The sequence below is a fragment of the Neopsephotus bourkii genome, unplaced genomic scaffold (assembly GCF_033783945.1).
Source record: "Neopsephotus bourkii isolate Nb327-2 ecotype Australia unplaced genomic scaffold, CSIRO-AGI_Nbou_v1 NB_1471, whole genome shotgun sequence".
In the NCBI taxonomy this organism is placed as follows: domain Eukaryota; kingdom Metazoa; phylum Chordata; class Aves; order Psittaciformes; family Psittacidae; genus Neopsephotus; species Neopsephotus bourkii.
The window spans coordinates 531,573-556,057 of NW_026901947.1; the positions used below are offsets into that span (position 1 = coordinate 531,573).

A 24,485-nucleotide genomic window follows, 5' to 3' on the forward strand; every position below is an offset into this window, starting at 1 on the left:
AATGCATCTGCCAGGCTGCGCAGCAGATTGGGCTAGGGCTTGCTCTGGAAGCTAGGAAATCTGTTTTTTGGATCTGGTTCATTGTTTGTCTGTTTTATCGGCACCAAAGATACAGAGGCACAAGCAGGTAGCCAGGAAAGAGGACAACAGGATCTTTTAAACAACCTGCATGCTTCAGAGGTGCAGCCCACCCCCGCCATCCGCACCGTATGTCTATGCCTTCCTGCCTTTATTTGACTTAGTGATAAGTTTGCAAACAGAGGAACAACAGTGCAAATATGGGAGAAGTGACTGATTTCAGGAAACACATTTGCTACTGGCTTAACCCTAAATTTGGGAATAGCCAGTCTCCTGATCACCTATTTCAGTCTGCTCGCTTCTTTTTGTGGGTTTTTTTCCTTCAAGCGCAGCTGAGGCCCTGTAAATGGTAGAGGGTTCGTGAAAGTCTGATCAGCTCATCCACTTGTGGTCACTTAATTTTTCCAAAGCTCATGGAGCCTCGTGGTTGATGGCAATGTGTCCTATAGGGTTTGTGCTAATCCCCCAAGTCTGCCCTAGTTCTGAGAAGCCATTTGATAGAGATACTGTACTGTTCCTCAAATCAAAGTAACTTAAAAAGAAGTTCAGATACAGCAGAATGGTGGATGGGGGAGCAGGGTGTCATTAAACACCATTTTTGGGAGCCCAAATCGAGCCAGGCTGGTAAATTTCCTACTGCGGAGAGTGAACACTGGGAGAGAGGCCCCCACAGGCTGAGCTTTGGTCCAGTTACTGAAGAGGGTTTGGAAATGCAGGGCTGCAAACACAGGTGAGGCTCTGTGGGATCTAATGTGGGTGACTTTGTCCCAGTGGAGCCAGAACAGGCTGTGCTTGCGAAACAGGCATCCACTCCATGGGGTGCCCAAGTCGCTGAAGACAGGCTCTGTGCTAAACCTCCACCAGGCATCGATCATCCTCTTTCCCCTTGCAAATAATGGACTGTCTGTGTCTTTCAGATCACAGAACTCCTCCAGCTAATGAGTCAATTTAAAGAAATGGGCTTTGAACTAAAAGACATTAAGGAGGTCTTATTATTACATAACAACGACCAACACAACGCTTTGGAAGATCTAATGGCTCGCGCAGGAGCCAGCTGAAAACACATTCCTGGATTCTTGGCGTGCAGCGGAGCAGGGCCAGCCCTGCCACCTCCACATCCAGTGTGACTTGCTCTCTGCAGGAGGGAGCCCGGCTTTTCACATGCAGGGGAGAGTGACTGAGCAAGCCCGCCCGCGTGCATCACTCTAGCATTTCTCTTTCCACTGAAAGCCAATTTTCTTTCTTAAATTAAATTTTTAAAGTGTCCTTTCCTAAGTTTCCTTTTTCCAGCTTGGCCACGGAGAGTTTAGACTGCCCAGCCTCTACTGGAATTGTGCGTAGGTAGAGACAGGAGTGGTTTCCTCCCCTCACTGTTGCACTGGAGTTGGACAGAACAGCTACTAAGTTGGTTCTGAAACTAGGATGCTTTGGTTCTTTGAAGCTGCTTTCATGGTGTCTTGTCTGCTTGTACTGAATTACTTGACTGTGTCACAGTCCAGATTAACTGAGTAAATTTGACCTCTAGTGCAATGGAGTTTTATTTTTTGGGTCAAAAGTTAGTATGTAACTTAGTAAAACACTGGTTCAGAAGCTGTCGCTATGCATAAAGAGAGAAGCAGTTCCTCTTGTGGGTTTTCTTTGGTTTGGTTTGGTTTGATTTTTACCCATGCATCCAACACTTCTGCCAATACTGAGTGGTGTGAAAGTTCTCTTGCAACAGGTAAGCTGTGAACTCTGGATCTGCAGCTTGTGTTGGTTCTTGAACCTGAAGGCAGAGAGCTGGGGCTCAGTATTCTTAACCCCCCAGGCTTGTAGGCTATTTAAGACAATGCCCTGCTAGGATATCAGTTATCTCTTCATTTTACATATTACTCAGTGTGATGCAGGAAGTTTCTTTCAAGCACTTTCTTTAAAACAAATATACTCACTTAGTTCCATTTCTCACACTGCTATAGAGTTACATTATAACATCTAGTACTAGAAACCAAGTTTTGGGTTGTTTTTGATAGCTCAAACTATTAAGTTGTACATTGTTCAAGTTCTGCATACATCAAGTATCAGCAGTCTTGAGGAATCTTTAAAGTAATTTGCTAAATATTTTGACTCTGCAGAAGAACAACTAATAAAGCCCTCAAATATGACTCCCAGTGTCATGGTTCCCATCTCTCATGCAATTTGACTTCAGCAGATGAAGAACTTGCTGGATCCTGCCTGCTCCTGTAGGCACACATGAACTGTCCATGTTGGGAAGAGCAAGAAGGTCTCTGGACAAGCAGCTGCAGTGATGGAATGTGCTGCTTTTTCCTGTGGCTTATTTCTGTGTTGTTTCAAAAACCAGATCTCGGGATCCAAACTCATGTTACAGCATGGAGCTGGGAGCATTGGACTTCAGGAGGGGAAGACTGCTTGGCTCATTGCCTGAGTAGGTGTTTCAGTAGGAGGTTTTGGCTCGTCAGGACTCTGAAGGAGACATTATGTTGTTAAACTTTATATGACCAAAACATCTAATCCAAGTCCAGTGTTAACTCCTGGAATTCTCTGTGGGGTGCTCAACTATGTTAATTACATTACTTAAAATGATGGTGAGGAGACATGTAGCTGGCCAGTATGTAGGAGATGTCGAGATGGATCATGAGTACGACCGAGGCACATTGCCTTGCATCATATCCTGTCGTGTTCAGCCTCACCAGTTCATAGTGGTGGGGCTGAAATTAAAACTTGTCTGAGAAGGACATTCTGCAGCTGAAGGCTGGAAGCATGTTTCTGGGCAACCTGTCACAGAAGGGAAGACCACGGAGTATGGGGATTAACATGGTGATTTAGGGGAGAGGCACTTCTGAAGAACCGTGTAACAAGTGATACAATGTGATGAGACTTCAGTGTTGTTCTGGGTGCTGGGGATCAATAGTTACTCCAGGACTGTAGCTTCTCATGTCAGATTGATCTATGTACCTGATTTACGTACCTGGCACTGTTCTGACTTTGTCAGAGGCCGCTCTGCTGCCTTGTGCTAGCTGCTGCCATGTACCAAGGCCTGGATACCTTGGTGGAAAGGCTTTTCCATAGGTATGGATGCGGAGCCGAAATTGGTGGTTGTCCTTTGAGCCAGCGACTCCCGAAGCTGCCTCCTGACAGTTCTGGAGAGCAGCAGCTTGGCAGGGACTCTGAGCTGAGGGCTTCCACTCCGCCCATGGGGATAAAAAGTGCTCCTGTGCTCATTGCCTTGTTTTGAGGGTGACACTGTGGGAGCCCTGAGGCTTTCTTCAGTGGGCCTCATGGCTCTTGCAGTGGCTTGGCTCTGCTGGAGCACGCCAGGGCCTGCGTCAGCAGCTCTGCTGCACGGTGTGTGGCAGGGCAACTTTCCATGCTGGGCAGGACAGTGCGTTCTGCTGGTGGTGCAGCAAAACCTGTTGCAAGGGTTGTTCAGGTTGGCCTCAGGTGCCTGAAGGACAGCTTGCGAAACACCAGCCGTGTCAACAGGCCAGGTGTGAAGGGGATCTCTACCCATTCCCAGCCCCAGTTAATCTTTATGTAATCAATCAAACTGGCATTTTGATCACATTTACTATAAAACAAATTCTGCCAGAGTTCTGTAGCAAATTGAATTTTATTTTAAATAATGTCAATTATTCAAATAAAATATCAAGCATCTGCCATGAGCTTTAATTGTCTTTATTGCACCTGAAAACGGAATTGAAACCACTTTAGTTCTGTGTTTGTTTGTATGTGGCCAGGCTCTTTTAATCCCCTAGGCTGGTGTAATGACAATTTCAGCTATGTTCCTCAGGTTGAAACAAAAGCCATTCGTATCAGGTGCCAGACCAATATCAAAGAAGAGGAAGGGATGACGCTTCAGAAATGCTCATTTAGCACATGTTCACACAGGAGTTAAAGCAGCATCTGGGTAATAACCTCAAGACTGGAGAGAAAAACATCACCCTTTTTGGTAATAGCTGTAGTAGTTTCCATTGCATACTGGGAACCCAGTTTCAGTATTGCCTGGGTATGCAGGCAATGTCTGCAGTCCCGTCATTGTCAAGGATGGTGCATTTTCACAGCGGAGGCTGTTTTATTATTTTCATGTTTTAGTTAAATCACCTCACATGCAGTAGAGAAAATAAAGAACAGTGATAATAGAATCTTAACAAGATACAAACTACAGGTTTAAAAAACGTTGTCAGGACTTGAAACACTGCTTTGTTCTTTTGTCTCTTGGTATTCCTGGCCATTCCTCCAGGAATGGCTCCTGCTCTGGGAGCTTGCACTGGGGCTCAACTCTGCCAAAGGGACTTGCCTGTCTCCCAGGAGGCTGGGTAGGAATCAGGTGGCTTGTATTTGGTAGTGACTTAACTCACACCTCCTCTGCTCATGGAAATTTTTGGTCACTCATGTGTCTTGCTACAAGTACTTCTCAATATGCAGCAGCCGGGGCATGGCACTGTGGGGTGTGTGAATAGGTCATTAGAAAGGGCCAGCTTGGATGAGAGGCTGAATGTACTTTGCTGAGTGGCTCTTTAAAAAACTGAAAGTACAATCAACCAATATTCATCTCCCAAATGTCAGAGTATGCAGAAGGAAAGTTTTCCTCCCTAGCACTGCGTTACTGGCTGGGCATCTCCTTTCTCTGTGACCTGTGCATATGTCCTACAGTCTGTTTTTTCAGCTCCAAATGAAGGTGCAGAGCTCTCATTAGCCCTATTTTCTGTGTGCTTGCTGAGAAGGTGCTGGGGAAACCACTGTAAGTGCTCCCATCCATTTATTCTTTCATGGGAACAAGGACTACCCAGCTGTCACATGTTCTCACCTTACTCACAGGAAAGCTCTCCCTGACATTAGGAGCTGGAGGGAGGCTTCTTAAAGGTTGGCTATTTTAAAGGGAAGCTTATTTTAATGCCTGCTCTTTCCCCCATGGTTTTAACAAGACAGTGGGTGTCCTGCTCCTTTATAGCTTTCTGGTGGCTGTCAAGCACAAACACAGAAGTACCAATGACACCAGCACTTTCTCCTGGAGGCCTGATTTCTCTGGGTGTAACAGGCACTGGAGACCAGGGTTTGGGTGTGAGTGAACTGCTGCTGCCTGAACACAGGAACCATCTTGAGATCCATAAAGTCAGACCCAAGAGGATGTCTGCTTCGCAGAGTAATCAGTCCCAGTTGTAAGTTGGAGACCAACCTGTGCTAGAAGAGCCCCAGCCAACAGTCAGGGTACTAACGTAGGACTTTAGTCTTCTGTTAAAAGTCCTCTCCTTGCACTGTTGTGCCCCAGGGCTGAGTGACATTCCTGGGAGCGTGTGCAAGAAATATACAACCCAGATAACTGTCACTGTGGTGGCTCTGTTGCTGCTTGGCCAAACGTGGGCTCCTTGGGGTAGCTGTACAAGCAGGCAGTGACATTCACAGCTGGTCAGACAACAGTGTTCCCTTACCCTCGGCATTTCCAGCTACTGAGCCAGCTTCGAGCTACAGCCCGCATCACTGAGGAGACAGAGATGGCTGAATGTGCTGTGACAGCCCTAATTTTGGAGTGGGAGTGCTTGCACAGCACATTTGTCAGGGGGGCACGATTCAAGGTCACTTCTGGCTTCAGCAGGTGGACTTGTTCTGTTGTTCTGATGTGACTGCACAGAGCACCAGAGCTTTTGCTGGGCTCCATAGTTCCTGATTCAAATACCAGCTTCACATAACAGCAGTGTTGGCAGCTTCTGAAAGCTCAGTGCCTCTCACCAGACCCCAGCCAGTGAGCATTCTACAGCTGTGCCATAGTTTGCAGTGGGTACACTGTTGGCAGCAGTATGAACCCACATGCTTACTAACATGCTAGATGAACCTTTGATAAGAAGTCCCTACTAAATCACTTGCTACCCCTGACTTCAGCCAGCCGGAGTTCAGGAGCTCTGGAGTGTTTGTCCCCAGCAAAAAACAACTGCAACAACAGCCTTTTGTCTTCTCAAAGTGACAGCACTTCTCCTGCCTTGATTTCCATTTACTTATGGTCTAATTACATTTGTGTACTCAATAAACAGTGGCTCCTCTTTCCTGGCTTATGTTTGCAAAACACTTCTGGATAACATTTGAGCATTTCTCTTCAGACCTGTGGCCTCATTTTCTTGGAAACACAGAAGTGCCTTTAGCATGTGCAAAGCTGCTGTGAATACTGTGGACAGGGCTGCCTGCTGCTTGGTGAGATAGTTAAGAGGCTGATGCATTGTTGCTTGTAAGAAAATGGCTTACTGGTATTAAGGAAATACAAAAACTTGTGGTGCCAAGTACTCATCTCTCATTTACTCAGCATTCTCTCCATCCTTATGTAAAATACACACTAATCAATAAACATCAAACCAAAAGCTATCCCCTACCCACTCAAAAATCTGCAGCACAAGTGTGGCCAAACACTAGCTAGCTGCTTCTGTAGCTGTTCTTGTGCACATGCAAGCAAAGACAGTTTAAACTGGTGGAGGTGTTTGCAGGGAGGTGTTAGTGCCAGGAGAGGCTAAACAGAGCTGAAGCTGGTCTCGCATTGTTTGTATACACTTTGACTTCAGTATCAAGATTTCATCCAGCTTGGTCATGAAGTTCTGAAAATCCTGATGAGGAAGGCAAAAAGAAAGTTTAGGTAGCAGAATGTTGGTGAAAAAGCAGCATATTTTATGCACTGCAGCAGTACCTAAAAGCATGTTTTCCATTTTGCAGTGTAGTAGATTAAATTGGCATTTCCTTATTGAATTCTTGACCCTCACAGACCCAGACCAATGCCTCTAAATAGTGAGTTTTACTTACACTTGTAATTTTATCTATCTGTTGGGGAACTTACAGCTAATATGCTTTAAAACCAAAAATGCATAAACCACCTTCTACACCAGTTAGCTTTACAAAGGTTAGGACTGGTCTGATGGGGAGTTTTACATCGTGCTCTGTTCCTGACACCTCTCATGTGGGATCTAGCAGTCATGAAAATAAATGGTGAATTGGGACACTCACTGATCAGACATAATAGCCCAAGAATAGACCATTCTTGGGAGATGGAAGTGATTATTTCACATAAGGTCACAGGTCCAACTCCTGCGTGGCTACAGATCTGCTAGATCTGACATGAGAAGTAGCAGCAGTGTCTATAGCCTCAGCTGAGGGGAGCTCTACCTTCCACAGCAACCTCCTATATGAAGACAGGCTGAGAAAGTTGGGGCTGTTCAGCCTGGAGAAGAGAAGGCTGCGTGGAGACCTCATAGCAGCCTTCCAGTATCTGAAGGGCGCATATAGGGATGCTGGGGATGGACTCTTCATTAGGGACTGTAGTGATAGGACAAGGGGTAATGGGTTCAAACAGGGGAAATTTAGATTGGATATAAGGAGGAAATTCTTTCCTGTTAGGGTGGTGAGGCACTGGAATAGGTTGTCCAGGGAGGTTGTGAATGCTCCATCCCTGGCAGTGTTCAAGGCCAGGTTGGACAGAGCCTTGGGTAATATGGTTTAGAGCGAGGTGTCCCTGCCCATGGCAGGGGGGTTGGAACTTGATGATCTTAAGGTCCTTTCCAACCCTAACTATTGTATGATTCTATAATAAGGGTACATTTAGACCTGTTCTGCTCTCCAGCTAAGAGCAGTGTTTGGTGCCTCTGTTCAGAGATTGGTGTCTAAGGAGCTGGGAGATGTCAGCATCCTCAGAGCCAGGGATTTGAACTGCTACCATTTGGAAATCGGCCATTGAAAAGCTTATTTGGCAGGACTCCATGGACTCCAGTTATCTCCTGCACTCAATCTTTGTCTAGCAGGGACATCAGGACTGTAATGTCCAGCCCAGCTGCCCTGCTTTTCTTAAGCACTTTAAATCCTGCTTAGTTGAGTATTTGGATGGTCTTGGCAGGAGTCTCTCCTGCAGCCAAATCCTCATGGCTGGAGAAACCAGAACCATCTGAAAGTGGAAGGCGAGAAACTGATAACGGGAAGTCCAAGGTGATTTCACTGCCCAAGGAAAGGTCTTGATGTGAAACAACACTACAGGATACGAGGTATTCACACACTGCTGTGAGGCCTGGCAAGGTTGTCATTATTCTGCTAAGTAGAAAGTGATTGCTTGCTGCAAGGGGCAAATAAATGGAGGTCAGAGGGGGAAAGCTGGTTGGTGTCCAGTGACCAACAGACTTAGGAAGAGCTATCTTAATTTTGACTTAAAAAATTAAAAAGAAATAAAAAGATACAAGCTTCCTTTATACCACTGCATTGTCTGCCACAAAACTGATGCAGTTTTTGCCTCTTGTGCTGCTTTGTGAACTTTTGGGTGTTATCTGGTGACACATCACATGCAGCTGGAAATCACACAAATAAGCCACATGGTGGCTCCATTCTGAAATACATCTGAAGTGCAGCTGCATTTCAGATGTGAGCTGTGATAGGAAGTGAAATGGTATGATAATGTAATGCAGTAATGGAGCTTAGCTTTATTGATGAGGGAAGTGGTAAGGCAGGAGGTTCTTACTGGGAAATGTTAATAGTCTGGGTGAATGGGGGTTCTCACAGAGCTGTGACATGTGCCTATGGGATGCAGGAGAAGCAGAGAACTGGGATTGCCTGTCCAGCAGTGGGGCTATGCAGGTGTAGCTTGCACTACTGTTACCTGAGACAAGGATAAGCCAACACGTGAGTGACAAAAGTGAAGAGCCTGTGTGAGTGGGGCCATCTGCAGCATGGTAGGCAAATGAGGGACTCTCAGAAGGAAGAGGCAATGTGGCAGTACACCACCAAATGTGACATCCCAGCATCATGCTTTAGGGGTGTGTTTTCGCTAGTATTGACTTACTTGCTCCAGCCTGTAAGAGAAAAACATCACAGGGGAGGGCGCCCTGTTTGGTACAGTCTGGTACCCATGATGCAAGATAAGAGAAAGCTCTCTGATGAGGCACAAGTGGTTCAGAGTTGGCCCATCAGTCTCCTTCTCTCCCAAGGACCTGGCAGTGTGGAGACTGGCAAAGACACAACAGGCACTGAAAATGAGCCGCCACAGGGAGGCATCAGAGAGTGAGAGGAACAACTGATGAGGAATGCCACATCGCTAATAAAAGTTAATAATCTTTTAAGATTAATTTATGCAAGTTCAACAGGCACTGAAATCATCATCTGAAACACTTACCATTGCTGACATCTGATTTATTAAGCACTCTTCCTTGAAGCACAAGGATGCCATTTCATCCAGCTGCTGCTGATGGGCCCAAATTACAGCCTGTCTGATTAACATAAAATACACCACTAGTTACACAGCCTGCTGTGCTCCCTATAATTACTCAATAAACCTTTAAGAAGGGTAACTATCCTAGGGGAAACCTCGCTCTCCTCTGTTCCTGGCACTCAAAGTGCACACCAGTGTTCCCTGAATTGCAGTGGACTACACTGGTTTGAGGTTAAAGATGACCTTGATGTCTCAGGATTGCTCACAGAGGAGTGACTACAGTCCCTGTTAGCACAAGCAGCACAGGAGCACATACCGATTTTTACCATAGGGAAATCCAGGAGCAAAAAAATTGTCTAATTAATCACTGATATTGCTTACAGCCATGAGGCTGATGTTATTTTGGTGAAAAACAGGCAGAGCAGGAAGGCAGTGCTGCTGTCCACTCCTCTGGGCAAGCTTCTTTACCAGCCACCTATTTCCAGTCGTGTGAATGCAGTGCAGCCCTTTGGAGCTGACAGTGGCAGCTCCCAGCACTTTGAAGCTTTACATCCACATCTTCAGTAACTGCCCAGCTGCTCTGGCTGTTTTGCTTTCGGTAGGGATGGATGGAACAGCTGTCACCTGATTCTTGATGGGAAGTTTTGATATATTTTAGTACTTGAGAGCTTATAGGAAGCCAATTAGTTACAGAGAACTGCAGTTCTCGGTAAGTAATTCTTCATTATCCTAGGAAGCTCTAAGAGAATAATTGGCTTCCTGTGAGATTTTAAAGTATCACTATAAATTATCATTGACCTTATTAAATAATTAGTTCATAGATTGATTTCCCATCAGTTTTTAAAGTACACATGAGCATGATACACAAATAACAGCAAATATATCACATGCCTAGAACTTCTAAGCTTCGTGACAAGCTTCAGTGATGAGCAAGACTTACTGTGCTTTTTCTAGGGCTTCCCTCTGCCATTTTCCCATCTCTGATGCAGCACTGGCAGAGCTGCTGCTGGACACGCCTGAGGGGCTCTTTGCATTTGCTAATGGCTGCTTATCTTTAGTTGCAAATGCTGAATCTGCCACAGAAGTCTCTTGTGTAAAAAGATTCTGCATTAACTTGTTCTTTAGCAACCCTCTCTCCTCATTGCTGAACGACGACTTGGCTGAGTCTTCAGAATGACTGAAGTCCTCACTCTTCAGTCCTGACTTGGGCTGCAGTAGCAGGCTGCTTTCCTGAGAGGGGGACTGGACTGTGTAATCCATATGTCCCACACTGAGAAAGCATGGTGCACCTGAAAAATAGCTCTTTTGGGGTATATCAGCATTTATTTCCTGAGCCATGGGCTCAACACTGGGTCCTTGATTTGAGCTGGATCTTCCTGAATTACCAGTATTAACTTTAACATCTGCACCACACTGTCTGCCACACAAGTATTCGTTGCACGTTGAGTTACTGGGAAACAAACCACACTCTCTGTGTCCCCTGGAGCCCATGGATTCAGCTGTGGATGTTTCTATCAGGTCACATCCAGCAGATAAGCTGTGAGCGACCCCTTGCTTTGGTGAAGCTGAGCCCAGGAGGCAGTGGCAAGGCTTCACATCACAGCACAGGGGTGAGAGCCTCTTGTCCCCTGTCTGTGGGGGATGCAGCAGGGTGCAGTGTCTTCCACCACGACGCGTTTGCTCCCCCAGTTCCAGCATGCTGTCTGTCAGAGCTCTGCTTCTCGTGCACTGCCAGCTCTCTTCTGCAAACCTGCTCTGGGAGCCGTGTGTGCTCTTCACGCAAGGGGACGTCTCTTGGTTAGAGGACACTTTCTCTGAACCAGTTGTTTCCTCATAGTCAAGAAGGGACATGAGAGGGGCCATCAGCTCAGAGGAGAATTCTGAGGAACAACTGGAAGATCCGCAATGGTTAACACCATTTTTTCGAGCTTTCCATTTTACATCTCCTGCAATTACAGCATGTCTATCCAAAGGGGATTCTTCATTCTCTTCGTGCTGGAGGTCAACCTCTTTGCTCTCTGGAGTTCCCATTTTCAATACAGGAGAAACATACGAGTTTGAAGCTTCCTTTTCTGCAGTCAACGGTTCTTCACTGGAGTAAACAAGACATCTGTGTTTGGATTTGCACTGGTTGTGATCAGCTAGGAAATCTTTGCCATTTTTCCAGTTACAAGCAGGATCATCCTGCAGGCAGTAAGGTTTTTCAGCAGCATTGCTTGAAGAGGGCTCAATAGTGAAGTCGTAGTTCCAGTCTGATGGAGTTTTGCTGCAACCTGCACTTTTAATGGATTCCTCCGTCTTTGGGCTGCCCTCACAACAATCCCAGCTGCCATCTAGCTCATGTTCTGGCATGGATACTGCATATTTGAAAAATAAATCCTGTCTCTTTTGGCCTTTTTGCTCTTCTTCAGTTTCTTGTTCTCTCTGATGGAGGAAAAATGAATGTTGACTGCACTTGTTGGTGTTTTTTCTTTTCACGCTCTTTTGACTACAGATAGGTGAGAAAGAATCTTCACTGAAATCACTGTCATCCAAGTCTTCCAGCTGCATTCCCTCTTTGCTCTGTACTTCTGTGGGAGGAAGGCTCAGCTCCTGCTTCACTTGAATCTCCTGGGGCTTGTACTGCGTTAAAAACCTCTCAAGAGGTTGATAATTCAGTTTTTGCTGTAGAATAGGTGGCTGCTGAAACTGCTGGTGATAAAGACGTAAATGCTCTTCCCTTTCCTTCTGAAATGGAGGCAGATTTGTCCAGGTTTCAACACACTGTTTAGCAAAGGTGTTTCCCCATTCCTGTCTCCCATCGGACAGCAGATTTCCATCTCCAAAGGAAAAATCATCTCTAGGAACAAGCTGTTTCTGAACAGGCTGCACTGTCTGGACTTTCAGGCCCTGGGCAGGTGGTCTGTCTTGCATATACTTGTCTCTCTGGCCACTCTCTTTCATTTCTGGTGTGGCAGCATCCTTTGCAGTGGGGTTCTTTTCAGAGTGGGCAGGCAGATCATCATTTTTCTTCTTCAGGGGATGTGCTATCCGTAGAACTCCCTTAACCGGACTAACGTGGTGGAACCATGGTGAGCTGGGATTTCCCCTGTGGGCATGTCCTTTGTTGATTGCCCTGGGGGTAGAGGTAAAAGGGACACTTGATGGCTGGAGAGCTGCAGGACATGCCTTTGTTTTTGTGGCATTTGAGGGATGCTGGAGGCCTAGCTTCACTTTCTTTGGAGAGCTCTTTTCCCCAGGTGGCAAAGAGGGATTGTTTTGGACACGTTTTGGAGATACATTTCCAGCTGTCCGACGCTTGTTTGTGATGGGGGTAGAACATTTAATCCCTTTCTTCAGCTCCTTGACCCTGTGAATGAAGTTGGCTTTAGAAGATGTCATGCTTTCAGATAAATGTCATCAGAACAAACTAATGCTTTCATATACTAAGACTATACATTGTATTCAGTGTCATGATTTTTGTTCTAACTGTGAAGTTATCCACACAGGCATCAAAAGCCTTCCAAAATGCCTGAACCACTGGAAAGAGCTATAGCAGTATTTTGTAGTGCTTCCTTGAACAGTGCATAACAAGTTAAGTGAGTGAGATAGCCTCTGCTGGGCTGCATTTCCACACTTTATAATGCAGCATGGCACAGTAGCAGCTGAAGACAAACCAGTACTCTCCATAGCACATCACACTGTCCCACAAACAGACTAGGGCTGTTGGAGTAGTTGCAGTGGGGGTACTTAGCCCAGGTGTACAGGTCTACAGGACTCCTGGATCAGACTCATCAGTGAAACTGTGAAGAGCTGCTTAACTGCTATCACCCTGTCATCTCAACTCTTCCCCTTGTTTCTCTTCCCCCTTAAGCATCTTTTGTCCTCTTAACCCCAACACTGCTGTAATTTCAAGCATTGTATGTAGGCGGGAGGGTGACTTGCATGTATTCTAGGCAAAAATACAATACAAAACTAAAACATTGGGGGGGGGGGGGAGAGGCTATTAATCCTGCAGTTACAGTGATATTTTCATCACTAAAAGTTGCCATCAAAAAGGATTTGCAAGACCCAAAGAATCTTTACACCAAATATAAGAGTTGGGACAAATACGGATTGTATTTACATTGTGAAAATTGAATTTCTTGCCTAAATCAACACGTCCAATGCAACCAAAATAAAATGTAACCACAAGTTTCATACATTACTTTTTGTGCTTTTCACCTTGGCAAGACTGAGCTTTATCACCTACCTGTCGGCATATCTTAAAGTGTTCAGGGTGTGCTCTGTAGCTATGTGGCTTGGTGACACATTGGCTATCATACACGTCTTGGAATTGCCAATGAAAGAATCTTTTAACACCTAGTGTTGGAGGAAAAAAATAAGATTCTTAGCAATTTATGTACCTTGCTTTTTCCATAAGTTAGCAATGTGTACAGAAGCAGTTGATCATGATTTACCATCTCTTTTTGTTGTTTATTTGTATTTTTAATGTAGTCCTCATCTCAATTTGTCTTGCAATTCTTTGTTTACAATTTACACAAGTGTCAATAGGGGCTCTGAAGAAGCCCTTAAACCAGGTGCCATAAGGGTGCTCTTATGTTTTGAATAAAGCATATATTACAACTGGAGTGAAGAAGTACTGAAAACTCACAGGACTGTTACTGCAGAGAAGATCCAAGATTGGTTGCAGACTGGGTGGAAATGGATGGTAACTCTGAATGAATCTGGAAGGCAGTGTTTGGGGGTTTTGTTTGGTTTCAGGTTTAGGTTTATTTGGTTTTGACCATGACAGTCCCCAGGACTGGCTGGGGGATCTGGCAGTTGGCCTTAATTCTGTGATTACCTTTAAAATTAATGTTTGCAAAAGTTAAGTTTTTCTCTTCAAGAGTTTAACAGCAATTATTGAATTATGCCCTTTGTTAAAATCATTATTTATTGATTATTTTGTCCTCATCAGGGAAACCTCTGCTGATGCCTTTCTGCTTATTTTACCTGAGTTAATTTGCTTTGCCGGAAAGGAGTATGTGCATGTTCCTGATCCAGTGCCCGAATGCATTCCTTTAGCTATCAAAAATAAAAACAGAGGGAAAAAAGCATGTTAGTCACACACTGGCAAGAAACTGAACTGCATCAAACCTAACCTACAAAATGTGCAGTTTCCTTTGTGGTACCTTTAACTCCTACTACGTGCTGTTCCTTGTTGCAAGGTGAGTTTGCTGCTGCCAGACCCACAAATAGCTTCAGCCAGTTCAGTCAGCAGCAGCAGCAGCAGTTTAGCTGCACTCAAAGAGAGCAAAGCTGCAGCACACAGCACAGCTAGCCCTGCCTGCTGGCTCTGTGGGCTACACAAACCCAAGAAACTGGGTAAACACACATTTAGCACACACAGACCTCCACACTACTGTGGACCTGCTGCTGCCTGGACCATAGCTAACGAGTTTGAAGCCAGGTTGGGTGTACCCAAGACTATACTGCAGCTTGCAGGGCAGGTGTACCCCAATAACAGAGCTTCTTCAGCTCCATGTCTTACAAATTTCCTTCTCCTAAAAGCTCTTCGTCTGCCCCAAATACCCCAACACTTTGGACAACAGCATTGCAATTTTCTTATGTCACTATGGCAACATCTTCATACCTTAGAGATAGCACAGCCTAGTAAGTGCACATTTCTCCCCCATTATGAGTATGATATGCAGTCTAGATGTCCCACCTATGCATGGGCACACTGGGCTGTATGAGAAGGCAGTTGATCTCAAGTCAGTTCCTCTTTATACCAGTGCAAGGTGCTAACCCAAAACCTTAGGGATAGCACGGACCAATGAGCTGTGAGGAGGGCTGTGTTCAAGTCCAGGTTCAAGACTACAGTCAGAAGGTAACATAGGTACAGCCTATCTAAAGAAGTATGCCACCGTGGCCTCTGGCAGGCTAAGAACTATATACAAAACACTGAGAATGTAACAACAGACTGCTCAGTGAGTGGAGATACAGCCGCAGAACTTCCATTAAAACTAACACATGAGCAGCTAGCTAGACTCTTGCCTTTCACAGAACTCACTATATCTTCTTATTGTTAATAACTATCAACAGAGGTAGCCTGTAGCTTGAAGGAACATCCCTTGATTTATTACCAGCCTTGGAAGAAGATGTCATGTTCAGATTCAGAGATAGGCACTTTCTTGCCTTATTTCCACTGAGATAAGCACAATAGCATCACACTCCTTATCAAGCCTGGATACCCTAAAATTGGCAGAAATTGACTGTATATCCATGAGACAAGTCATTTATAGCAAATACTGAAGGAAAAATAAGCAGATTACAGTACTGTCATGGCAATTCTGTCATGAAGCAGCCATTGTACATTTAAAGCCTTACTACATTCTACATACACTCACTTAAAATGACACTTCTCACTTTTACTATATTTTATTAAAAATCACACCTATAACAAATAAAGAGATCAAACTATTCTAAATTTTTCATTCCACTTCTCATAATTGCAGTATCTGAGTATCTTCTACTAGAAATCATCATGAATGCTCAAAACAGGAGCAAACTTCAAACTTAGTATGTCTTAAGGCCTGAAGGGAGTGGTACAACTAAGAGCAGAGCTAGATTCTACAGGCTGCAGGTCATGTAGACTTACCCCAAGATGCCTATATAGTTAATTCAGTCACTGATTGTAGGCTGTAAGTATTTACTCGGTCTAACACAATACCAAAAGTACACACTCTGATTTTAAAGTTCCTTTTAAAATAAGAGTTTTGTGATCTTACACAAAGCTTCACTTTTCAGGAATCATTTCTGTTCAGGTTCTGACTCCCCATTCCACGCAGTTATTGACCAGCAAGTACTCAAGAAAGCATAAAGCAGAGAAACACATCCACTTTACAGGCTGTCTCTCAATATAAATACCAGTATTACACAGCAGGAAAGCCTCTGTCCAAAAGAACATTCTACATTCTCAATAAAAGCAAACCACCTCTTACTGCACACTAAAAGGTACAGTTGTTTTCACTGACTGTCTGCACTATTGACTGGTACTAATTGCATACCACTTTCAGTTTCACTCAGAGAAGCCCTCAGTCACCAGTGAGCTTTGTTCATTTGAAGTAAAGGATTGCAAAGGCTTCTGCACAATTCATGCTTACAGGCAGTTCAGCTTTTTCATGGGTGGCATTTCTCTGCTCCTTGTCCCTCCTTACATAACCGTATACACTTACAAAAAGTTGCATTAAGTGGGCATTTCTTCCTGTTCCTTCTTCCCCGTACATGAATATTAGTTTCTGTGCTTTTGAGAATTTAAGGCCTTTACTCCTGATTTGAAAGAGTTCAAGTGGTGAAAATAACCAGCAGGAAGAGATGTGCTTTTATGTAACAAATATGGTAATCCGAAGAAATATTCTCTGGAATTAAAAGGGACAAAACTTTCTCTGTAAAATATAGGACACTTATTATACTATACCTGATATTCTGTATGCTGTGTTTACCTGGCTGGCTGTAAGAATGGCTTAAAAAGACTTAATCAGAAATCCTTTTCCCTTTTAAATTGTCTTTGAGGCATGAGACAAATTAAAATGGACACACTTAGTACTTTGGTTATTTTTCCCCCTCTATGGAATACATACATGCATTATTCTGTGGTTCATTTTATTCTAAAACACGTGCTAATAATTAAACACAAAACCTTTCCCAGAAATGCCAGTAGCTTACTGCTAAAAGACTTTGGTTTATTTCTGCTCCTTCCATTTTTGTTTGCCGATCCGAGTCTCTGGCATCAGCTGCCCTTTCACTGCCAGCCAAGTCTATGAATGATATCCTAGAAAAAACAGAGTTTTGTTTATCTTAGGGGTTAGTTTTTATATTTTTATTCTATTTTTTAAACTGAAGTACTCTAGCACATGACATCAAAAGAATGATTAGAAACAACTACTTCTGAACTAAGAGAAATACCCACTGGAAATATCTGAGGCACCAGGATAGGCATAACATTAGGAACAATGTCAGAGCATCCTGACACTAACACAGTTGCCATAGAAAGTGTAACTGCATGTGATGAGAGTGCTCCCCAGTTTAATGGATATGCTGTTTATAAAGTTTAACACATTAATCTCTCCAAATAATCAATGTGCAGTTAAAGAAACTGTAGATTTTTAAATTATCCTTCCAGGTATCAGGGACAACTGCCTTGTCAAATTGGAATTCAGGGCAATATGAACAGAAGTTTCCACTGAAATAAGTAACAGACTGAGCTTTCAGTGTTCCTTGACCCTTCCTTCTATGAAAATCAATTATTCCCTCTCATGTTCCCTAGCTCTAGGTGCCAGCTGCTGTCACTGACTGTTGCACTGCATCTTTGCTGTTTCCTGTTTCTGGAATCCGACATCTCTTACAGGCCCTGACATCTCTTACAGGCATATCTTGGGATTCTTTCCTCACTCCGGCTCACCTTCAGTAACAAAAAACCAAAAAAGGCACAAATGCCACACCTACATAATCACATCCACTTCTTTTTCCAAGCCTTCCTCTTCTGCCTTTTCCTCTCTCCGCTATTTATGGCTATTCCATTTTGCCTTGTATTTAAAATAAGATCCTGGGAAGCAAAACTGCATGGTGGTTGCTGGAAGGGTCTGTCAGCATGATTTTTTGACACTCAGCACTAATACAGATACCTAGAACTCTCTTTTCTCAGACCTCTTTCTTGGGGTTGTTTAGTCTGGAGAACAGATGATTGAGAAAAGGCACAATTACAGTCTTCAAATACATAAAATAGCTGTTACAAGTTGAAGTAAACTGCTCTTTTTGGCTGCTGCAGATAGCACCAGAGCCACACTCTTAAATTATCAGGGAGGTTTAGGTGAGGTACTGTGATTCTTCTGGCCGCAGGCAAACTTCTCTAATGGAATCATCTCCACCTGCACCAGTCATCCAAGGCTCCCTTTCTAGTCAATTACAGGACAGAGCTGCTTTGAGGGACAAATCCACCTGACCTAGTTTAGGTGGAATGAGGTGGAAATTACTATTTCTATTGACTTCAAAGGTGATGAGCTCAAACATCAGTATGCCCATTGCAGACATTTACCTGCATCTACATTTACATCAGATGTGGCTTAAGTGCTCTCCCTGGGAACAGAGTAAGGACCGGAACTCCTCAAAGTCCCTCTGAACCCTATCTTTTGATTTCACTCACAGCTGCCCACTAACTCAACACCTCCTTTTTGTTTGCCTTCTGGGGATCCCTGGGCTTGACGTCCTCATCAGCCCCAAGCAATACACTTCTTATCTTACCTTCCAAATGTCCTGTTGGCTGTGTCTTTAATTTGAATTTGGATGATAGCATGAGATCGAGAGGAATCTGAGTTGACTCCAGTAGCACCTGTGCTACGTTCCTTCCCCCCCTTCAAAATCACCTGCAAAATAAGGGGGACAAAATCCAAGTGTAAATTGTAGATAAAAACACAACCTCTCAGAAAGAGATGTCCTCCTAAGATGAGGAAATATTAAGAAAAATGGTTCATTCCAGCCTTAAAATTTGGTGCAAGGTGGATGTTAAGTTAGACTGGATTCCTTCCAATGTTTCTTTCAGAACTTTGTATATGGACTTGCTTGCAGTAACACTACAGAGCTTTGGGAGGATACTGCAGGTAAGCAGTTGTTGCATCACACATTCAGTTGGATTTGCAAAATATACAAACTATAAAATTGAAACCAGAAGTATATCAGAAATGAAAGAAAGACTGTAGACATAACAGACTCATAAAATAACTATTTGTGGTGTTCTTTTAACATTTCTCTTTTTCATGTAATAGATAAGTACTGTTACCCAGAAAATAACACAAAAATTACAATGTGCCAAAACGTTTCTGCATTTCTGCAACTAAAAGAAATTGTAAGGAACAAGGTTAAAAGATCAATTATACTCAATAACAATAATAAAATAGCAAAACAAGGAAGAGAGGCAAAGCAAAAGGACAAAGACTCCTTCATAATACATGTCCGGATAGTTCTCTTTTGAAAACTCTTAATGACTCACAGAAAGTCTAGCAGCCGACTGCAGCAGGACATTCATAAAAGTCATTAGTTTTGTTTCTGGTTCTAAGAACAAATTAAATCATTATCTAACCAAATACATACATTCTCAGTTGACAGATGTACATTATTTTTGCCTTTCAGTGGCCAGTTCTCAATCAGAAACCTAACCAACAGAAACCTAACCAGCAGCTCTGAAGCATCACATTAGTGCTAAAAGCAGATAATTTCTGAACCAAAGCCAACATTAATGAATGGTAAATAACTAGGGATGTATTCAAGACTCTTCCCATATACCTGTTGTAGACTATTAGTAAGCTCTAAGTCAAGCCACTGACATTCCTGTGTTCAAAGGGGCCTGTGGACAATATCAAATTCTTTTTTTTGCTGAGATACATGTAATAATAAAGTCATTTCATAGCTCTTCTGTGTGTGGAATGTGATAATACAGAGGAATGTGTTAAACAACCATACAGCAAATTTACATATTAATTTGGAGAAGCATCACCAGCATATCCTGAAGCTTGGAGTGAATGGAAGATGAAGATAAAAATTAAATGGAATATACATGGCCAACACTATGCCAATTTTAATGAGTCAATTACACTATCAGGCACTTGTAATTTCCTCAGTGAGAAAGGAATTAAACTATGAGAAGTCAAGCTAAATAGAAAGCAGACTTAACCAGCTTGTTGGCTGCAGGACAATGCAGAAAATTTGCCAGTGCCTTTTTAGGGTCAGCCAGGCAGGGAAGGAAGACTGAAGCCTTGCTAGTACTGAATGTCAGCTGTTGTTTAAAGATCCTAATTTTACTTGCTATCACACATAATTATCTAAGCAGGGGCTTAATCCTAATTCATATCAAAACCTCAATCTTCAGTATTTTTTAATTTATAATTCTATTAATTTTCAAATTTATGTATTTTGTCCCACGTCCATGTACCTTTAAAATAAAAAATTTAAGTTCACAGAAACAAAAAAAACCCAAAACCAACCAGCCCCACTGGGAGAAAATACTTATCCAGCTTTAACAGTCCCTTGCTGGGACACAATTTAATTTCTGGAATAGTGATAGCAGTCTATTTCTTGGCAAAGATCTTCCCACAAGGAGTGGCAATAGAAGCAACAGCTGTAAATCAGCAGCTTGCATGTCAATAACACAAGTCACAGTGACCCAAGAAGCTTAGTGAATTAAAGGCACTTCTAACAGTGCTCCTTGGTGCTCTGCTAGGGTTGATGCTTTCAGAACCTTAAATGGGAACATACACATGTACTATTCAACAAGCAACAACCTCTGTAAGTAACATATCTCACAAATCAGCAAATGAGGCTGTAGAAGACAAAAAATAATCACAGACAGAGGTTACCTCCAGCAGTAGATCTACAGAGTCCACCTGAACCTCCCGCAGTCCAACTATTTGAACAACATGCTTGCTATCTTCTCTTGCAAAAAGTCTGAAAACAGTGCAGAAAGAAGATTTCTGAAATCTCAAATAGCAGCAATGAAAACATATGTCAGCGCTATGACACTGTGAAAAAGCAACCAAGGCTGCTGAATGGGGAGAGGCATCACTGTCACTCATTTATTTTCACAGCTGAAGAGCTATTTCTTTTATAACATGTACCACTGATATTTCACTGTTAAAGAGACATTAGCAATGCATTTGTGCTCGTTCAGGAAAATAATAAAAGCAGGGAAGTAAATTATCTTGTTTACATTCTAGAGTTCTTTCACCTGCATCTTGAGCTTCTCCTAAAAAGTTCAGACTGTAAGTTATGCTCTGTTCGAGTTCTCAAGATTCATGCACAGGATTTCAAAGCAGCTTCCTTAGCCACAGTCAGATTTCACAGCACCTCTGCTGTGAATCACACAGAAGCATTACAGTATACAGGAAGAATGTAGACATGATGCCTACAGCAGGAAGTTTAATCTTCTCCTTCAGTGACATGCAGGATAACTAGTAGACATCTCAAGGATATAAGGACACTCCTTTTGCCTTAGTAACTTGACCCCTTACATAGCAGATTATATTACCTGCTCCTTAAAGACTGTTTTGGAGAAAGGGCACACACATAGAATCATAGAATAGTTAGGGTTGGAAAGGACTTTAAGATCATCAGGTTCCAACGCCCCTGCCATAGGCAGGGACATCTCGCACTCAGGGAGAAAGCCTCCCTCTTGAGCACTCCTGTGTGCTCTAAGGACAGTGCTGTCCAGGCTGCTAAAGGTTCCAGCTGACAGGTAATGCTCCTTCAACATCACTGAAAAGAATTCACTACTTAGATATTAACAGACTATTACTTTATTCAGAGATTTCAGACCACAGTGATTTTTTTTTTATACCATATACTGAGTTGTCTGATTTCCATTCTGGATGGAGTTCCTGTAGGAGAATACATCCACTCAAAAAAAGTCTGGGGCTGAGGTGATGGCAGCATCACCTCAAGCTTGCTTCAGCTGTGTCACTGGGCTGCTGGGTGAGAAGGTGAGCAGACTTTGCAGTGTCAATCATGACAACTGGGAGATCAGTGGGATCTTCAGAGACTAGAGTGGCATGAGGAACAGTCAGAGACTATGTTTGAGTAGGCAAAGACACAGACTCCACAATGGTTGGCATAAGAACTGGCCACAAGAAGGTTCTTTCTCTACCTATGGTGTTCAGTTATTGTATTATTATAGTGTAAGCAAAATAACATGAGTTCATATCTATTCTTACTTATCCCTCTCCTCCCACAATAGTAAAAACTAGGAGCCCCTATCAATACCACAGTATTTAGTGTCAGATTCTGCCTTCTCTAAGTAGCTCCTAGAATCATAGAATCACAGAACGGTTTGAGTTGGAAGGGACCTTAAAGATCATACAGTTACAACCCCACTGCCGTGGGCAGGGACACCTTTCACTAGACCTAGGAACAACTCTAATTAAATTACATAACATTTACTGTAAATGGTAACATTTTAAATGAAATTGCATATAACACTAATTGATGTATAAACAGCAACCAAGTGATTCATAACCATAGGTTTATAGTAAAATATATTTTTATTTAAATACCTCTTCCTTCCATTTAGCAGGTCATAAAGCTGTCCACAGTAGATCTCATAAAAACTGATAAAAACAAGGAAATCTTTCTTGGACTGTGATGCTTCCAACTGTCTAAAGATGTCCTTGGCAGCCAAGGCGTAGAGTCCTGGGTTCCGCTGAGTACCTATCATAGTGTAAGTCTTGCCAGCACCAGTCTGCCCGTATGCGAAGCAGGTAGCATTGCCTCTGTGAAGATAACTTGTATTTTTAGCGTCACATCTGATTTATTCATATCTATTAAAAAAGATTCTGCAATGTAAATTTCTATCTGTAGTGGCCTCTTAGCAAGGCCACTTAGCAAGTTTGGTATGATATCCTATCTGAGAAAATGTAGTACATTTAACAGTGATTCCTAAGACTGTCCTATGGAGACCTGGCATGTCACAGAGTGCTGGCTCTCTTCCTTTCTTCCAGATGCCAAAAAATGCATTTAAGGAAACAAAAATTCATTACTATTCTTCCAGCTGCTTAGATGCTTCAGAAGTATCATAGAATTATGAATGGGAACCCTACTGATTATGAATCACAGAGAAAAATTACTGACATGAGATGCAAACAGCCACAAGTCAGGATTTGTATAAACACGTGTTGTACTTGATGAAAATTAACACCCCAGCACTATAATTTACTAAGCAAGGTTACTTTGTCTCAGGCTGCACACAGCTATATCAATCTAAAGAGCTGTTGTTGCCTAGGGGAAGGTCTTGTTCTTTCTTTCCTCTGCTCCCAGCTGTGTGACCTACCCCACTGACCCACTCCTGCCTTGCTTGCTCTCACGTTAGATTCTACTCCACTGAAACAACAGAAAGCTTTCCACTTTTTTTGCAAGCTAATTTTTGCTGCTTCAGTGAATTAAAGCACATCACAGAAGATCACAAAATATACCCAAGCTGGCTTCCCATGACCTATGGGAATGTGTCGAGCTGGAGATAAGGAAGACGATCATCCCCTTTCAGTGGTAGGAAGCTGTTTGGTTCTCTCACTCCAGCTTGTGCAGCCACAGTCTTGTCTTATTCCAAATTGCTCCAGCTTTGTCATCATAGCACCTTAATGTTATAGTGGCAATGCACATGAAGTGCCAAGGTCCCAGGATATGGCTCCAATGCCCTTCTACGCCCATCTAAGTTGAGGTTTCTACGTGCCTACTTCTTCCCCATCCTTGGTCTTTTACAGGCGCTGAACCCGCAAGTATGATGTGAACAGATTCAGGGAACTCATAATACAGAACAAATTATTTGCTGGCTCAGAACCCTAAGAAGAAATGGGTAAAAATGTCAGGCTGCAGTAAGCACAGTGAAGAATTTCTTGCCATCTTGGATTGCAGAATTAGCTTACCACAGTGTCACATTAGACCAATGTCAGTGAAGGGGATGCAGCAGGGAACTTAGGGAAAGCTGACAAAAAAGAGTGGCATCTCTCCTGGTGGCATTATTGGATTAGTTGTAATGTGAACTGTGCTCTTAGCGATTATTACACAGCAAGCTACAAGCGTCATTCTCCTTTTCTACTTTCCTTTTCTCAAAAGCATGACATTCTCTGTCTATGCTGATTATACTTGGAGATTTTCAGTAACAGACTCCTCCATTTTGTTAATTTTCAGCACGGACACATAATTCTTTCCTTCAAAGACTCAAAAGTGTAATTATATTCAAGCTTGGTATTTTGCATGAAAATAAGATTATTCATGTAAAGCCACCATCAATTTCCCCTTAATCAGGAAGTACGTCATTATAATTAAGCCTCTAAGCAAATATAAATCAATAAAAGTAAATCATAAGATTACTAATAATTTCTATTGCCCTATGAACTGTAAAAATAAGTGAAAAAATATCTCACAGCAGTCTCATGAAAGGGGTAATATTATTCTTCTACAGATGAGTGTGCCTAACACCTCTTTGTTAGAGAGGAGATTAGACTTCAGAAGTGCTGGAGCCGTAGCTTCTCTGAGGTCCAATTTTAACTGCCTTTCTGATTTAAATTTCTTACAAAATGTGAAGAAAGTTTTCCTTGTTTTATGTTATCAAAACTTCAATCGAAGACATTCTAAAAGGGGGAAGGTATGAGGCAAAAGTGAAATAAATGTATTTTTCAAAAAATGAGAAGCGTAAAGGAAAATTAAAGCAGTACCTGAAATTTGCAAACAACAAAGCAAAAAA

The 24,485-nt window shown here is 42.8% G+C and overlaps 3 protein-coding genes across 5 annotated transcripts in view; 2 read left to right on the forward strand and 1 right to left on the reverse strand.

Moving 5' to 3' along the window:
- The window catches only part of UBAP1 (ubiquitin associated protein 1), a 39,159-nt gene extending 35,427 nt beyond the window's left edge, over nucleotides 1–3,732 (forward strand). For all 3 annotated transcript variants that reach the window (XM_061369009.1, XM_061369007.1, XM_061369010.1), the window contains one exon: nucleotides 996–3,732. In XM_061369009.1, coding sequence (XP_061224993.1) covers nucleotides 996–1,136 — 141 coding nt within the window. In that variant the 3' untranslated portion in view covers nucleotides 1,137–3,732. The remainder of the gene's footprint in view (nucleotides 1–995) is intronic.
- Nucleotides 1–24,485, forward strand: part of NUDT2 (nudix hydrolase 2) — a 414,951-nt gene that overhangs the window by 372,334 nt on the left and 18,132 nt on the right. The gene's annotated exons all lie outside the window — the stretch shown is intronic.
- The window catches only part of KIF24 (kinesin family member 24), a 31,080-nt gene continuing 12,327 nt past the window's right edge, over nucleotides 5,733–24,485 (reverse strand). Inside the window, exons 5-13 of the mRNA XM_061369011.1 lie at nucleotides 22,300–22,515; nucleotides 20,611–20,698; nucleotides 18,503–18,624; nucleotides 16,928–17,033; nucleotides 14,213–14,284; nucleotides 13,470–13,579; nucleotides 10,179–12,587; nucleotides 9,203–9,296; nucleotides 5,733–6,662 (exon numbers count right to left, since the gene is read on the reverse strand). Of these exons, the coding sequence (XP_061224995.1) occupies nucleotides 6,522–6,662; nucleotides 9,203–9,296; nucleotides 10,179–12,587; nucleotides 13,470–13,579; nucleotides 14,213–14,284; nucleotides 16,928–17,033; nucleotides 18,503–18,624; nucleotides 20,611–20,698; nucleotides 22,300–22,515 (3,358 nt within the window). The 3' untranslated portion in view covers nucleotides 5,733–6,521. The remainder of the gene's footprint in view (nucleotides 6,663–9,202; nucleotides 9,297–10,178; nucleotides 12,588–13,469; nucleotides 13,580–14,212; nucleotides 14,285–16,927; nucleotides 17,034–18,502; nucleotides 18,625–20,610; nucleotides 20,699–22,299; nucleotides 22,516–24,485) is intronic.